Source organism: Elephantulus edwardii, unplaced genomic scaffold (assembly GCF_000299155.1).
Source record: "Elephantulus edwardii isolate Elephantulus edwardi_28Jun2011 unplaced genomic scaffold, EleEdw1.0 scaffold00120, whole genome shotgun sequence".
Classification (NCBI taxonomy): domain Eukaryota; kingdom Metazoa; phylum Chordata; class Mammalia; order Macroscelidea; family Macroscelididae; genus Elephantulus; species Elephantulus edwardii.
Window position 1 is genome coordinate 2,782,962 of NW_006399870.1, and position 15,116 is coordinate 2,798,077.

The 15,116-nt window shown below is 47.7% G+C and overlaps 1 protein-coding gene across 2 annotated transcripts in view; it reads left to right on the forward strand.

Moving 5' to 3' along the window:
• The window catches only part of PKNOX2 (PBX/knotted 1 homeobox 2), a 144,783-nt gene that overhangs the window by 113,076 nt on the left and 16,591 nt on the right, over positions 1-15,116 (forward strand). For both annotated transcript variants that reach the window (XM_006892808.1, XM_006892809.1), the window contains 3 exons: positions 4,172-4,301; positions 4,850-4,947; positions 5,737-5,856. In XM_006892808.1, the coding sequence (XP_006892870.1) occupies positions 4,172-4,301; positions 4,850-4,947; positions 5,737-5,856 (348 nt within the window). The remainder of the gene's footprint in view (positions 1-4,171; positions 4,302-4,849; positions 4,948-5,736; positions 5,857-15,116) is intronic.

Genomic DNA, 15,116 nt, shown 5'->3' on the forward strand with positions numbered 1-15,116 from the left:
GGAAGGAAGGAAGGAAGGAAGGAAAGAATAGTTTATTGGGGAGTCTAGGTGAACCAGGCTGTAGTCCTTGATCTTCTGCAGCAAGTCTTTTAACTCCTCATTACTTTCAGTAAGCGAGGTTATATCATCTGCATAACACAGGCTCTTTGTAAATCTTCCTCCAATCCTTAAAAATGTAGCCAGAGTGCTCCTTGGAGGCAAAGATGGTGAAGCTTCCCTTCTCATACTTTGGAAATGTTGCTAGGAGAGGCTATTCCTTGGAAAGGGACATCATGCTTAGAACAGTAGAAGGTCAGCAAAAGAGAGGAAGACCATTGACAGGATAGACTGACCCAGTGACTGTGGAAATGGGCTCAAGAATGTGGAGACAGCACAGGATAGATCAGGGATCAGATATGTTGTACATATGGTCACTGCGAGTCATACTCAACTCGACAGCGCCTCACAACAATGACAACCAGATGGACAAGGCACTGTGCTTGTGTTGGAATCTAGCAGGAAGACACCAAAGCATGTATTTTTCCTGTGAGCATCACTTCTGAAATTTAATCTGTGGCACAACTCTTTGGCACTAAGGAGTCATGTCCGCTTGCTGGACCTTGTTCCTCCTCAAGCAAGTGAAGGGATCTCTCTCCTGCTGACCCCATTAGGGGCTGTCGTGAGATTAAAATGAAATATAATGGTGAAAGGAAGCACAAAACACTCTTCAGGGCAGATGGCAAATAGGTGGTTTTCAGACACACATGCTCTTCAGGACCATCTGAGGAAGCTTATTAAATACACAGAATCCTGTGGGTCTTATTCAGTGGCTCTTAGAGTCTTGTCTTAAAAACGCCCTGGTGATACTAATGCTCTGACAGGTTTATGAAACCTTGCTCCAACTCGTGTTTATAAATGTAAGAGATGAATGTTACTTCCCTGGATTTCACTTCCTCTTTCCCATTCCAGTTAAGATTTGGTCATCCCTGGCAGGTCTCTTCCTGAGGTTTTCATTCCATTCATTCCTTTGCTGACAGGACTCTGCTGCCTCTTAGCACCTCCTACTAATGTTCTTTAAACAACCAAAGACCCGGGGGAGAGGGGAGAATGCAAGAGAGTGAAGTCTGGTTCAATACATAGGAAGCAGGAGAGTGGAGAGTTTGGTTCAATACACAGGCTTCCTTCATTACCTGAACTGGGTGAGCAGGCCTGGAGGCTGCCCAAGCCACAAGGTAGAGAACCAGAGTTTGACTAAGCAGCTGAAGTATTCAGGTGGTGTTTTACCCCTTTGCCTTTGGCTAGAGAAAATATGTCCTGGTAGAATCCCAAGGGACACATCTTGTGTTTATTTTACTAGCTTAGCTTGTGGTTTCCCAACCTTGCTGAGTACTTCTGGGGGTTAAGAAAGACTGAGAAAACTTTTTCCATTTGGAGTTCTCAAAGATTCCTAGCAAAAAACAAAACAAAACAAAAAACCACCAAACCCCACCATGGCATGGATGGTTCCAAACAAGAGTCTTGGAGGGTCTTCCTATTAGTGTATGGATGTCATACTCCACCCTGTCTCTGTTTTGTTTTGTTGGTTTTTTGTTTTAATTGATTTTTATTGCTTACTGCCTCCCCAGCTTGCTCCAGCTTCAGAGAGCGTTGGTACTGTTCACCAGCCTGTGAGAATGGTTGCCTGGGATGTGGGAACAAGGGAAGCACACAGCTGCAGACTTGGCCTTGAGGGATCATGCACGTCGCTACTGGGGGGGCGGGGAAGCAGACATTGTGCACATGGGGAGACCGAGACCCAGAGAAGGGACCTGACTTGCTGATTCCCATACTAATCTCTCTTTGGTGCCTGTGCTGTCGTTAGGCTTGGGGTTTGAGTTCTTTCTGTCTGTCCATCCTTCTGTCGGTAAATATGTCTTGAACTTGTGATGCCCTGACGTTACCGAAGCAGCAGCCTGCAGCCCAGGACCTGGCAGAGAGTCTGCTCTGGATGGAGGCGGCCTGTGACCTCGTCCTGTGGCTGCTAACAAGCCGCGTGACCTAGAAGAAGCCGTTTGAGTCTCTACATGCCGTTTTGTCTCTGTGCCCCAGGAAGCTGATTTTCTAGGGCCCTTTCAGTTTCAGGCTTTTGAATGTCAGATTCCATTTTAGACTTCAGCCAGCCTGCCCGAGCCAAGGGATCTGCTCATGAAACAAGCTTCGCTGGCTCGGAGGCTCCCAGAGTCCCTTAGGGGACATCAAGACAAGAGCCACCACTCTTGCCTAAGGTCACAGCAGCAGAGGGGAGCCAGGAATAGAAACCAGCCTCTGCCTCCTGTTCACCACCCCACCCTCCCAGCAGAGGCAGAGAGGCCCCGGGCACCAGGTGGATGTAGGAGAGCTTGACTGCAGATCCCTTAGAGCTTCTTATTTACTGTGAGCTAGGGACAGGCCAGGAGGGGGAAAGGCTGCTCTGGAGGGAGATTCTATCATCAGAATCAGGGAGGTTTCTGAACCAGCATCTACTTCAGCTCTTCAAGACTGTGTCCCCTGGGGCTGCGTCTGCTGTGTAGGGTCACTGGGAGTCAGAATTAACTCCACAGCACTGGCTGGCTGGGTGCGGTTTGGACACAGACCATCCTCGTTTCCAGGCATTCTCCAAACACAAGTTCCCTGAGGGGTTGAAGAGCCAAGCTTCTTTCAGTCTGAGGAAAAAACTAGAAGTTCTAGAACTTCATTTTCCATCTGTGTAATTTCTGATTTGTTTACCTGTTAAAAGCCTTTTGGCGTAGGCCTCATGGTTCCAGCATTTAAGCAATGGGATTAGAATAGGAAGGACAGTTGGCCTGGGCCTGGAGAATGACAGCTCCAGCTGGCCCTTGGAACTGTTAACTGGCTCAGTCCTTATTTTCAGATGATGGAGAAATGAGAGGAGCAGAGAGACCCAGGCCAATGACAGAAGACAGGCATCCAAACCATCCTTCCTCCACACTTTTCTTGCTTCCTTTAAACAAGCCAGGGTCACTAACCTCTCGTATATTCAGTTTCTTCCTCAAAAACTCCAATTCACTCAGCCACCAAACTTAGGTTCCAGGAATGATGCCTCAGGGAGGAGGGACGCTCAGTATTGCTTCTTGGAGGCCTGTGGCCAAGCCTCCTTGTCCCCTGGTGTGAAGGATCCTACAACATAAAGTCCAAGGACTTCCTTATCTCACTGTTAAAATGGAATAAAATACTGGGGGCAAATGTCCTCTTAGCTGCTTGGCTTCTGTGAAAATAAGCTGCAAGTATCGTCAACTGGGGCCGCTGACAGGGTGGGACCCAGAAACTCTGCTTCCTAGAAGGTCTGTGCTCAATGTCTGGAGGAAAGGACGAACCTACACTGTATATCCCTTAAGAGTGGCTGTGGTTGAGGCTCATCCCAGAGCCCAGGTGGCTGTGTTTCTACTTCATGAATGCTTGTGAATCCTATGTGCCAGGTGCTGCTGAAAGTCAGAGTCCACCTGGTTGTGAAACTTAATGTAATGCATGGTAGGATGCAGGCTCGTGAAGAAGAGAGGGTGGGCAGGGGAAGCGCCTGACGCTGAAGTCTGATGAATGAGAAGCACTCAGCGGGTAAAGCTTGGCAATTGGTGTTGGCTGCTCATTTGAGTCCTTGTCCAGAGTCCCTGGATGGTATAAACAGTTAATGCATTTGGCTTCTAATCACAGAGCTGGAGGTTCAAGTCCACCAGGGGCACCTCAGAAGAAAGGTGTGGGTGTCTGCTCTTGGAAAAAAGCAGCCCCTGGTGGGGGCACAGCTCCACAGTGACCACAGGGGTCACCACGTGTCAGCGTCAGCATCACATCCACAAGCACAGACTATGCCCTTGACTGACTAAATTAGAAGTTCTGGGTTTGGAACCTGGACATGAATATCAGAGATTCCAAAGTGTAGCTACAGTGGGGACCACTGATTGAAGACCTAATTTGAGGCTGAGGCTTACAGGGGAGTGGAAAGGTTACACAGGGGGCTGTTGTTGGTTGTTTTGTGTGTTGAGCCTCCTCACGCTTTCTAGGGCAGCCATGAGGATTACCTTTTGATTTTGGGTCCAGGGTGGGAGCAGGAAGAATGGAAAGGGAGGCAGAAAGGGGAAGGGGAAGAAGAGAAATTTGGGGCTAGAACATCCAAGCCCTCTATGCTATTGTCACCAAACCACGCCTCCCTTACTGCCAGGACCTCCTGCAGAATTCTCCCAATTCCATGTCTGGAGTCTCCAATAACCCCCAGGGGATTGTGGTCCCAGCCTCAGCGCTTCAGCAAGGCAACATCACCATGACAACTGTCAACTCACAAGTTGTGTCAGGTCGGTGCAAGGAACAGGTGCTGGGGGATGTGGGCAACCCCCTGGGAGTGAAAAGGGTGGTCCTGAGGGCTTTGGGGAGCAGGGCAGTGCACAAAGCATTAGGGGGAACTGGAGGGCACCCCTGCAGAATGAGTGATTCATAGCTCAGCTTCTCAACTAAAGTGTTCTGTTTGCAGAGGCTTAACACCAAGGCTCCCATGTAGTGAGTAGAGGGGCTTTGGACAAATTTAGATCAAATTCCGGAGACTCTTGTCCCGTCTCAGACACTCCGTTGACTAGAGGGCCTCTCCTATCCTCCATCACACCCGTTACCTTGCTCTCAGCTCTGACCACCAGGCTCCCACTTCCCCTGGGAATTCTTCCTAGCCACCCTATCCAGAGGCTGAGTTCCTACTGTTCACAAGGGGGAGAAACACACTCCCCTCCCCAAGACACCGGAGCAGAGGGTCTTTCCATGTGAGTCCAAGTGAACTGGGAGCCCTGCTTGCACTCATTGCTACTCAACCCCCCCCCCCCAGAAGGGACCCAACAACTGGTTGTCTCCTCAGGTGGAGCCTTATACCAGCCGGTTACCATGGTAACCTCCCAGGGTCAGGTGGTCACCCAAGCAATCCCCCAGGGAGCCATCCAGATCCAGAACACGCAGGTGAGTGGACAGGCGTGTGCACATGTGCATGGCATGGGGTGGAGTATGGATTCCTCACCATCAGCAGGGCACTTTGCACACACTAACTCGCTGAGCCCTCATCCTGCATCGGAAGGTGTCATCATCCCCACCTGACAGAGATACGCGGGTCTAGGAAATGTTTCCTCAGCTCCCGGGACTGTCTTGCTTCCTGCACACATCCAAGGATCCTGGCACTTCTTAGCTCTACCCTCCAGATTTAGCCACCATGCACCTCGGTGTGGACATGTGGAATGTGAACACACAAGAGGAGACACATTTTTCTTTTTACAAGTGGGGCCTAAAGTCCGAATCCCTAGCATTAGCTCTGTGATCTTGGCTAAGTCACCTAACCTCTCTATACCTGCATAATTATTATTGATAATACGGGAATGAATAACAACAGCACATAGCCCAGCCAACCTACACACTGGCTAGGAAGGTGCTTTCCAAACTGTCAAGTGTCACAGAGATGCTACGAAGTATTAGATGGTGTATGGTCATTTCACATCTTCTATACCCTCTGCATGACCATTTCTTCGATCTCGTTCCTTCTCCTCCCTTTTCCCTTCCTTTCTCTCCCAACCTCAGCCTCATCTCCATTTTCTGAGAGGCTGATGTGGGGTGAGAGAGAAAGGTGTCCTCCCCAGGGCCCTTAGAATGAGTTGGGAAAGGGGATTGGCAGCTCAGGCCTGCTGTCACTATGGCAACAGGTCCCTCCTGCTGGCCTGCCAGGCTGCTGATGCTGCTTTTTTCTCACGTGCCCTGAAGGTTAACCTTGACCTCACCTCCCTCCTGGACAATGAGGATAAGAAGTCCAAGAACAAACGAGGAGTCTTGCCCAAGCATGCCACCAATATAATGCGTTCTTGGCTCTTCCAACATCTCATGGTGAGTGTGTGTGTGTTGGGGGAATGGAGTTGCAGTGTGGGCTGTGAATAATGCCTTGGGTGCCCAAGTTTGTGGTCATCCCCAAATCAGGAGAGGGTGTCTTCAGGGATAGTATTATCAGAAGCAAGGATGTTATCTTCTGGAGGCAAAGTCAGAGGGGAATCTTCAGGAGAACTGACACAGGAATACCTTCTCCAGCTTTTGCTTTGTTGTTGCTGCTGCCTCAGAAAGGTGTTACATCACATGAGGTAACGGGGGCAGAAATATTTTGCAGAGTTCAATACTGGGCTAGTGTATGTACCACATTGTTTCAGTAACAGATTGAAGTCCCATGAGGGTGGGAGTTAACGGAGACCCTTCTTCCTGCTGGCAGACACATTCAGCTTCCCTCTCTTCTGTGGAAGCAGATATTGGTTCTCTGCCAGAACTTTTGTTCTGTTTTTGCAGACTCTGCCCTGCTTACATGTGGCTAGAGAAGCAGGGTGCATGTGTCCAGCTTTCTCTGGATCCAGGCTGCTAAATGAGGATCAGTGTAGGGGACCCTAACTTAAAGTGTGGACTCTGGGAAGGGGCAGCAGGCCTGGCTGAAATCCTCGCTCCTTCAGCCAGCTCTGTGGCACAGAACAATAGATGCTGTACTTGTGAAAATAGCAATAGTGTCTCGTGTTCAAATGTCATTTATAAAATGCCTACTGAGCACCTCACACATCAGAGTGGTCTTTGTGCGCTGGGGTAGGTGCAACAGATCCCTTTGATTGGATATCAGGAATTACTTCAAAACTGTAATCTTCTAGTACCAGTTTCAAAGAAGTAACAATAAAAAAAGAAAGGTCAATGTCTCCAGGTCTAGCCTGGGGTGGGGGGGTGGTGTGTGAGAGAAAGAGAATGATGTGGATGCATATTCTGCGGCCGCAGGTGCAAGAGCAGTCTGCATGCTCTTGGCTTGTCCTACTTCCAATCTCGTGGACACATGGATACAAATCAAATACTGAGAGACTGGAGACATGTTGCAGAGTCCCAGTGCAGAGCAGTTAAGTGCTCAGCTACTAACAGAAGGGTTGGTGGTTTGAACCTGCTCAGAGATGCTTTGGAAGAAAGGCTTGGCCATCGACTTCCAGTCATTGAAAACCCAGTGGGGTACAGCTGTACCCTGTGATGTGAGGGTTGCTGTGTGGTGGAGGTGATGTGATGGCTCATTGAGTTTGGTTTTCCTTGGTTTATAGACATGTTGTCCTGAGAACTCCAGAGAAAAACCAGGGGCAAGGGGCGGGGAATAAAATAGATAATGAGAATGAATTAATCAGTGTTATGTGGAATGTATCTCGGTATCTGTGACGGCCACTTGAACTGGGCCGTGGCTCCCTGACTTTGGTGGTGGCATCAGCTGTGGTCTTAAGGACACTGCATCCCCCTATGCATGCACTCCCCCAAGTCCAAGCACTGGGGCCTATCTCCAGGGTTTTACCCAGCAAGCACAGTGTATCAGTGGGCTTCAGTGGAGTTGGTGGGCCCATGAGCTACATGATACATGAGTGACAGATTCATGAGAGAAAGGCCTTCTAGGGACAAGTCCATCTTCTGTGCACACACCTGTTACTCTCCAGACTGAGGCTACATGGCTCTTGTCATCCCATCTTGACCATGGACCTAGATCTGCCATTACTCCCGTGTCACTGTGATGTATAAATGTGAGATTGTGGGTGCAATAGAATGTTCACACTGTTGAGACAATTAAACCTGGGTCCAAATCTAAGGATTACCTCTGTACTCTCACCACACTCACCTTGTGTGAAAATGGTGCTGAATAAATGACGTATTTGCAAGTGCTAAATAGGTGTTATTTCTGTCCCTTCTCTACTTCCCACCTCAGTGCATGTTTGAAGACTGATGTGAACACCCCTGATAAACTCACTTCAGAAAAGAAAAAAAGGCAGGAGATAAGACAGAAGACTAATTCCCCCTCCCATGAGCCTAGGCCAGTGTGCCCTCATTGGCTCCATCACCCCATCCTTAGCCACCTCCCCACTAGGAGCTCACTGCCCAGCTCAGGCCCTCCTGGTTGCCCTGCACCTCTCCCCTTGTTCTAATTCACGCTCTTCCTTGGAGACTCCCTCCAAAGTTCAGTGTTTTTCTTTCCACTTCACTTCTACCCACACCGAGCTTAAGAAGGCAAAGGGATATAGTCATGCAGAAGAGAGAGGATTCACTAGCTTAGCGCAAAGCAGAAGGAAGGAGGGGCCTGGGACAGTGCAGAGGGCTTTGATTAAAAGCATCAATACGGGCTGCCTGCCTGCACCCTCACACACGCGCGATTCTAGCTGTTTCAAGCGAACACTTTAGGGGCCAGTCCTTTAACTAAGCACTTAGCCCTGGCAAAGTCATATCGCAACTGCCATCAAGAGAGGGGAAGGGAGTGGCCATTGGGTCTGTAAAGTCAGGACTCAGAACTCCTAGACTGAGAGGAAAGAAGAGAATGGTCTCTACAGACCCAGGCTCGGCCATAGATCAGGGGCTTTCACCAGATCAGCCTGGCAGTCTGTACACGTGGGCATATACCCACCTCCCAGACCCAGGTTCAGATAGAGGAGCTAAAGGCTCTTAGTAACAGGTGACAGTGGAAAGAGGCCTTGAAACCAGAGAGACAATTGAGCCTCTCCCACTAACAGTGCAATCACTCTGATTCTATTTCTTTGAGAAAGAAAATAAAGCCTAACTCCCATAACTGTGGTAATTAATTGAGACAGCATTTACACAGAGCCAAACCTGGCATAGAACTTGAACTTAAGAAATGTCACTTCCCTTCGAACAGTGGATCAGCAACAAGCTTTTGAGATTGAGGCCTAGAATCTGTTTACATTAAATGGAGGCGAATGGAGGGGTACATTCTTTCTGATCTGTAGCATCTACTGATTTTGACCCTAGGATTGTAGGAACTAATGCTGTGTTTGCATCTATGTGCAAAATCTGTGTGCCTGATATGTCTGTCTCCATGGTACATTCCTCAAGCACAGGGAGCATCTACCGCCTCTGTCAATCTAAAAGCACAGGTTCCCAAACTGTACTCCTCTGTACGATGTTACTAGGCGTTAATGCCCATAAATATCCCATAGGAAAATAAACTTGGGGAAAGATGCATTACACAAAGGTTAACTTATTTCTTTTTTCTTCGTGTACTAAAAGATACTGTAAATTCTCAAGATGGGAATATGAAGCTTTTCCCAAACAAAGTTGATCATTAGAAAATGTTCCTATTTTATTGATACTTTGAGTAACAACGCCGAGTCTCTATGTGTCGATGCTGCTGTTGTTCACTGCCACCAAGTTAGAGAAGGAGAGCAGCTGTGTGGAAAGACCATGCTAGGGAAGGGAGAAGTAGAGCAGAGGTAACAGGGAGGGAGTGGCGTCGGCACTCCACAGTGTCTGCATGAAAAGGCAGGTGGGACAGCTCCTTTGTCTGTTAGTTGGAAAAGACGGTCAAAGAAAGGATCCAACCATGAAAAAGATGCACTTTGTTTTAAAGATGTGTATAGATTCTTTGACTAATCTGTAGAAATTGAGTCATTTTCTGATTAAATGTAGTCATTTTTCTTGCAAAAACCTTGTCCACGATACAACATCTATAAATTCTGTCTTTATTATTATCTTTGAAATTGGATAAAATCTTTTGACACCTGAGAGGCAATCTGCCTGTAGAGGTTTTCTGGATTTTTATGATGTTTCCCAGGCTTTTTCTTTTGTCTCACCGGATCTTAATTTTACAGCCTCTTAGACAACTCTGGAAACTTTTCAAAATTCCACTTCATTTTTTGTAGAACTAATAACTCACTTTTTACAGTCCTATATCACTGGCTTATAGTATGATTCAATTATAAATTTATAATCACACGCATGGCTACCATTGCCCAGCTTGGATACAAACATCACTGACTCCTAGTTGGATGGGCATGCTGAAGAATAGCCTGGTCTGGTACATGCACAGATGGCAGTTGTGGTTCACAGAAAGAATGCCGAGCGGTGCGTGATCTCCAGACCTGGCAGCACAGAGATTGGCTCAGGGGACTTCTGTAGTAGATACTGATGTTCCTGCTCCTTTCTCTCCCGCGGGTAGAAGTGAGTGTCCTTTGATTCCTTTGGTCCTGTGTCTGAGGCTCCTCCTTGTTACAGCCAGTCTGGCATTAGCAGCTTCAAAGTGTATCCTGTTCTAAAATGCTCCTGAGATGGAGGTTAAATCCCAGAGCCTTTTTGCTGTCCAGCTGCAGTGCGATTGGAATGGTTTCACCCATTAGCTGCTTCCTTCTGAATTCCTGAAGAAACCAGTGACATTTTCCTGCCATTGCATTTTGGGTGGAAGAGGCGAAACTGTTGCTAGAAACAGTCATTCCTCAGCAAAGCCAGCTCGGGTGAGAGACCACGGACGAGGGCTTCCCCAGGGAGGGTGGCAGGGGGTGCATATGGAGAGACAGGGCTGTGCCTCCCCAGCTGCTGCCCCCCACGCACTGTGCTCCACATTCTGGCAGCCGCCTGGGCCTGCTGGGCCATTCAGAAACCTCTTTCTTACCTGCTCATTGCTGTCCTTCCTTGACAATTCTGTATGCTGCCACCACCCAGGCACATAAGTAGTTTCAGAAAACCTTTCTGTGCCACTGAGAGGAAGCCCAGCCCCAAGGGCTCTGTCATCCATCACTGAGCTCCTCACCGCAGTTCCCAGACTCAGTCTCGGTGCCTTCCATGCAGCTTCTCCTTGAAGATGCACAAGCCTCCCAGTGATGTTGATATTGTCATTCGTCTCGGCAACAAGACATCTGAGGTTCACAGAAGTCAACACATTTCTCTGGTCACATTGGTAATGAGCTCACTCAGGATTTAAACCAGAGATGTGTGCTCCAGACTCTAGACTCTTATCCACTACCCTGAGGAAATCTCAAACAACTCCCAGGCAGAGTGTGGGTGAAGCTAAGGGAGCCCTGATTTACAGCCAAGGCAGAGTCCTCACCTAGTTCTCAGACCTCACAGTGACTTCACAGCAACACTGCTCCACTGTCCCCTCCCTTCCTTGCCCCTTCACCATCTATCATACCCACATTTCATGTGACACCAGTCAGGGCCATAGTTGACTCAGCTCACCATTGCCACCCTCTACCCCCCCCCCACCTTCTAGACTGTTCTTCCTCCCAGACACGCAGAACGTACTCTGAGGCCTTGGTGGGATGACCCCCTTGCAGTCGGCAGAATCTGGGGCCTTCTGTGCATGGTATGTCTCTATCAAGAATAACTTAATACCAGAACATTCACTCTTTTAAAGTAGATACATCTGCAGTGGCTTTTAGTATATTTACAGAGTGGTGAAACCATTCCACTGTTCTATTCTAGCATTTTTCATCTTCCTAAGTAGAAGCCCCATTAGCAGTCACTTCCCCTTTCTCAACCCTGCCTGCCACAAATCTACTTTCTTAGCTTTTCATATATCTGAATCAAACACTAACATTTCATGTCTGACTCATTTCACTCAGCACAATATTTGTAAGATTCATCTAGTTTGTAGCGTACATCAGGATGTGTTTCTCTCTATGGCTGTAGCTGTTATTATTTTGTGCCATCAAGTCAACTATGACCCTATGCACAATAGCTCTGAACCCTGCTCTATTCTGAGCCAGTCTCACAGCTTCTGACATACCTACCGTCATTACCCCAGTGACTGCGCCAATCCATCTCATCCAGGGTTTCCTTTCCTGCACTTTCCTTCCACCCATCTAAGCATGATGTCCTTCTCCAAGGACAGGTGCCTCATGGCTGCATGCCCAAAGTATATGACATGGAGCCTCAAAATCTTTGCCTCCAAGGAACAGCTTGGTTTCACCCTCTCTAGGACAGACCTATTTGTTCTCTTGGCAGTCCCTGGTATATTCAATTCAATACTCTTCTCCAAAACCACAACTCAAGAGACATTGATTCTTCTTCTATCATCCTTAGTCATTGTCCAGCTCTCTAATGCACAGCAATTGCAAAGACTATGGCAGGATCAGGTGCACTTTAGTCTCTAGACTGACATCCTTGCTCATCAGCACGCTGGAGAGGTCTCTGACAAATTTTCCCAGTGCAGTTCATCTTTTGATTTCCTGAATTCTGGTGCCAAGAGTGTTGGTTATGGAACCAACCAAGTTGAAATTAACAATCTCAATCTCTTCTCCATCTGTCATGGTGCTGAGTTATATCCTTTGACTCTCCACTGGATGGACATAGCACATTTTGCTGTGGACATCTGTGTACTTTCGAGACTGTCATTATCTTTGAGATCCTGTGTCAGATTCCCAGCTAATGTCACACAGACCTAGTGGCTTCCTTGATGGGGAGGATGGGGCTGTGGCGGCATGCCATATAGAGTGCAAGGGTTCCTGGCCAGAAGCTATGAGTTAAGTCAAGGTCAAACCCTGCCCCTTGGTGTTGTTGTTGTCCCTAGTCACTCAGCAGACCTTCTGTGAGTGCCTCTCCTGTGTGCATTGTTGCCAACTACTCCTCTCTGATCCACAAGGTTCTCACTAGCTCAGTTTCAGAAGTGGATTGCCAGGTCTTTCTCCCCATATAGTCCATCATTCTAACCCCCAAGTCCCTAGAATTTGCCTTTCCATGAACAATGCTAAGAGAAATCTTGGCATTTTTAGGCAGCCTGTGGAGGAAGATGAAAATCCCCATGAATAAGAGGAATGAACCAAAGTTATGCCCTGTTCTTGTATAGGAATATCTTAAAAAAGTGAATAAAAATGTTTAAAAGGTGTATCTCGCCTGCTATAGGTAGGCGTGAGTCACACCTCAACAACAACAACAACAACAAAAAAAAAACCCTCAGAACTAGAGAGATAAGTGACATCTTGATAATAAGAGGAAATATTGAAGTGGTCAAGGACTTCATCTTAGAGCAAGGAAGCAGCAATCAAGAAATTAAAGGGCACATTGCAGGGCACATTGCATTGGGTAATTCAGCTGCTGAAGACCTCCTTAAAATGTTAAAGAGCAGATATTCACCAACCACCTTGAGGAAATGAGCAGCTTGTCCTGCTGAGAGAGTTGACACAACACAGCCCACAAAGAACACCTTCTGCGTCCTGCTTGGTGGGGAGTGGCTGGGTCTTACCAGTGCGCCAGTGGCAAGCTAAGGTGCTCCCATTGGTCTCTCCCATCCGGGCCACAGAGAAGTGAAGAAAATCAAAGCCATAGAAACAGTTGATCACAAAGACTAGTGGACTACTTTAATGTCAGCTCCACAACCTTGAACCCAGAAGAATTACCTGGTGCCTGGCTGCTGCTCCTGATGGGTCTGAAGAAGTTACATTAGAAGGTCCTGGCTTGAGTAGGAATAAAATATGGAGCACAACTCAACGTCTTAAAAAACCTAAGCTTATGGGTCAGATAGAGACAAACTGGTGGGAACCCCTCAAAATTGTGGCTCTTAGTCGCCCTTCAAAACTCAGTTTGCCAAAGACAAAGTTCAGCAGAAGACAGCAAGCATTAGAAAGAGGAAGAATGAAAATAAGATTTTGTACTAATTCATGGTGGTGGTGGTGTTATGTGCCATCAAGTCTACTACAACTTATAGTGACCCTATGAATAATGGCTCTGAACTCTGCCCTATCTTGAGCCAACCTCGCCGTCTCTGACACACGTGACCCTATGACCACAGTCACATCTCATCCAGGGTCTTCCTCTCCTGCTCTGTCATTCCACCCTTGTAAACATCATGTCCCTTACCAAGGACTGGTCCCTCCTGAAAACATGTGCAAAGTATGTGAGATGGAGTTTCAAAATCCATCCCTCATAGGAGCAACTTGGTTTCACCCTCTCCAGGACAGACCTCTGTTTGTTCTCTTGGTCGTCCATGGTGTATTCAGTATTCTTCTCCGGCACCACAACTAATTCATAGCTTGGTATTAAATTAGTACAAAGCTTTGTATTTTCTGCTCCTCCTGAGCTAAGATCAGCTTCATGGGAAGCACACAGGTGCTGGTTGGTATTGGAAAATGAGGAGAAGGACATTTTGAGGAGGGAAACTTCCTAGCAGATGCGTCTTTCAGGCTCCTGACTCCTTTGAAAAGCTCATGATTTGATGTTTATAGAGGTGAGCACCACTTCAGGGGCCTTGATCCAGAAAACCAGATTCAGAAAGGCTGCTTTGTCTGGGGCTTGCAAGAAAACCCACTGGGAGTGTCAAGAGGGCCACAGAAACAGAAAAGTTACAGAGTCCTCACTCACCAAGCTCAGAGTTTTGCCTAAGTATGGTCTGCCCACAAAAACCTCTCGTTTTCCTTTTTGGAGCCCTGTGTATCCCCTCTCCCCTGCACCTGAACACAGACCTTTAGCTAAATTGGTCTTTGGGGCTGGCCAACCTTATAAAGCAGCTTGCTTCTATGAGAAAATGTGATCTAAGTTCCAAATAACGTATCTATTCACTAACATCAGAATTTCAGGTATGAGACATGATTTCAGCACTCAGGGGGCTGATGATTTAATTACAGGAATAAATTTCACACAGAAACCATAAGAGACCAGCACATGATGTCATCCAGTGCTGTCACGCAGGCCCAGTGTGCAGGGGTCTGAAGAAGGGGGAGCACTGCAGATGAGAGGCCCTGGCCGTCAGTGCTGGGCAGACACTGCCAGGATGTCCAGGACAGAGCATCAGATTTCAAAAAGCCCATGGAAAGTCATGTCCAGAGAAGGGCAGCCAGAAAGGGGAAATGTTTGTTCAGAGGACTCTAACAGGAAGCATGCTCTGTGAGGAATGCCTAAGGGACTGGGCTCTTGGGCCTGTAGGAAACCACAGTGTCGCATACAAGGAAGCCCAGTGACTGTTCCTCAGGGCAGCATGCTGCTGTGAAAGGAATATGGGCTAGAAATGTTCAGATAGGCCTGAGTTTGATCCCAGCTTCATTTCTCTGATGTTACATTTCTCTTCATAAAGTGAAGATAATAACAAATAAGGAGTCCCTGGTTACTGTAGTTGGGTACCGTACCTGAAAAGACTTAGAGATCTATTTCAAAAGCAGCCACTGAAAACTAGGGAGCATAACACGACCCTGGTACTTGTGAGTTCTGTGAGTCAGAGTTGACTAGCCATAATTGGAGGGTTGTAATGGTGAAGCTGCTGGGGAAGGTGCTAAGAGAACAGCTCCTCACAAGCGGTCCAGGGCAGAGAGGAGGTGGCTGTGGCAGGATGTATGGAACAGAGGAGACAAATCCCGGCTCTGCCTCTAACCACTTGGGCAAGT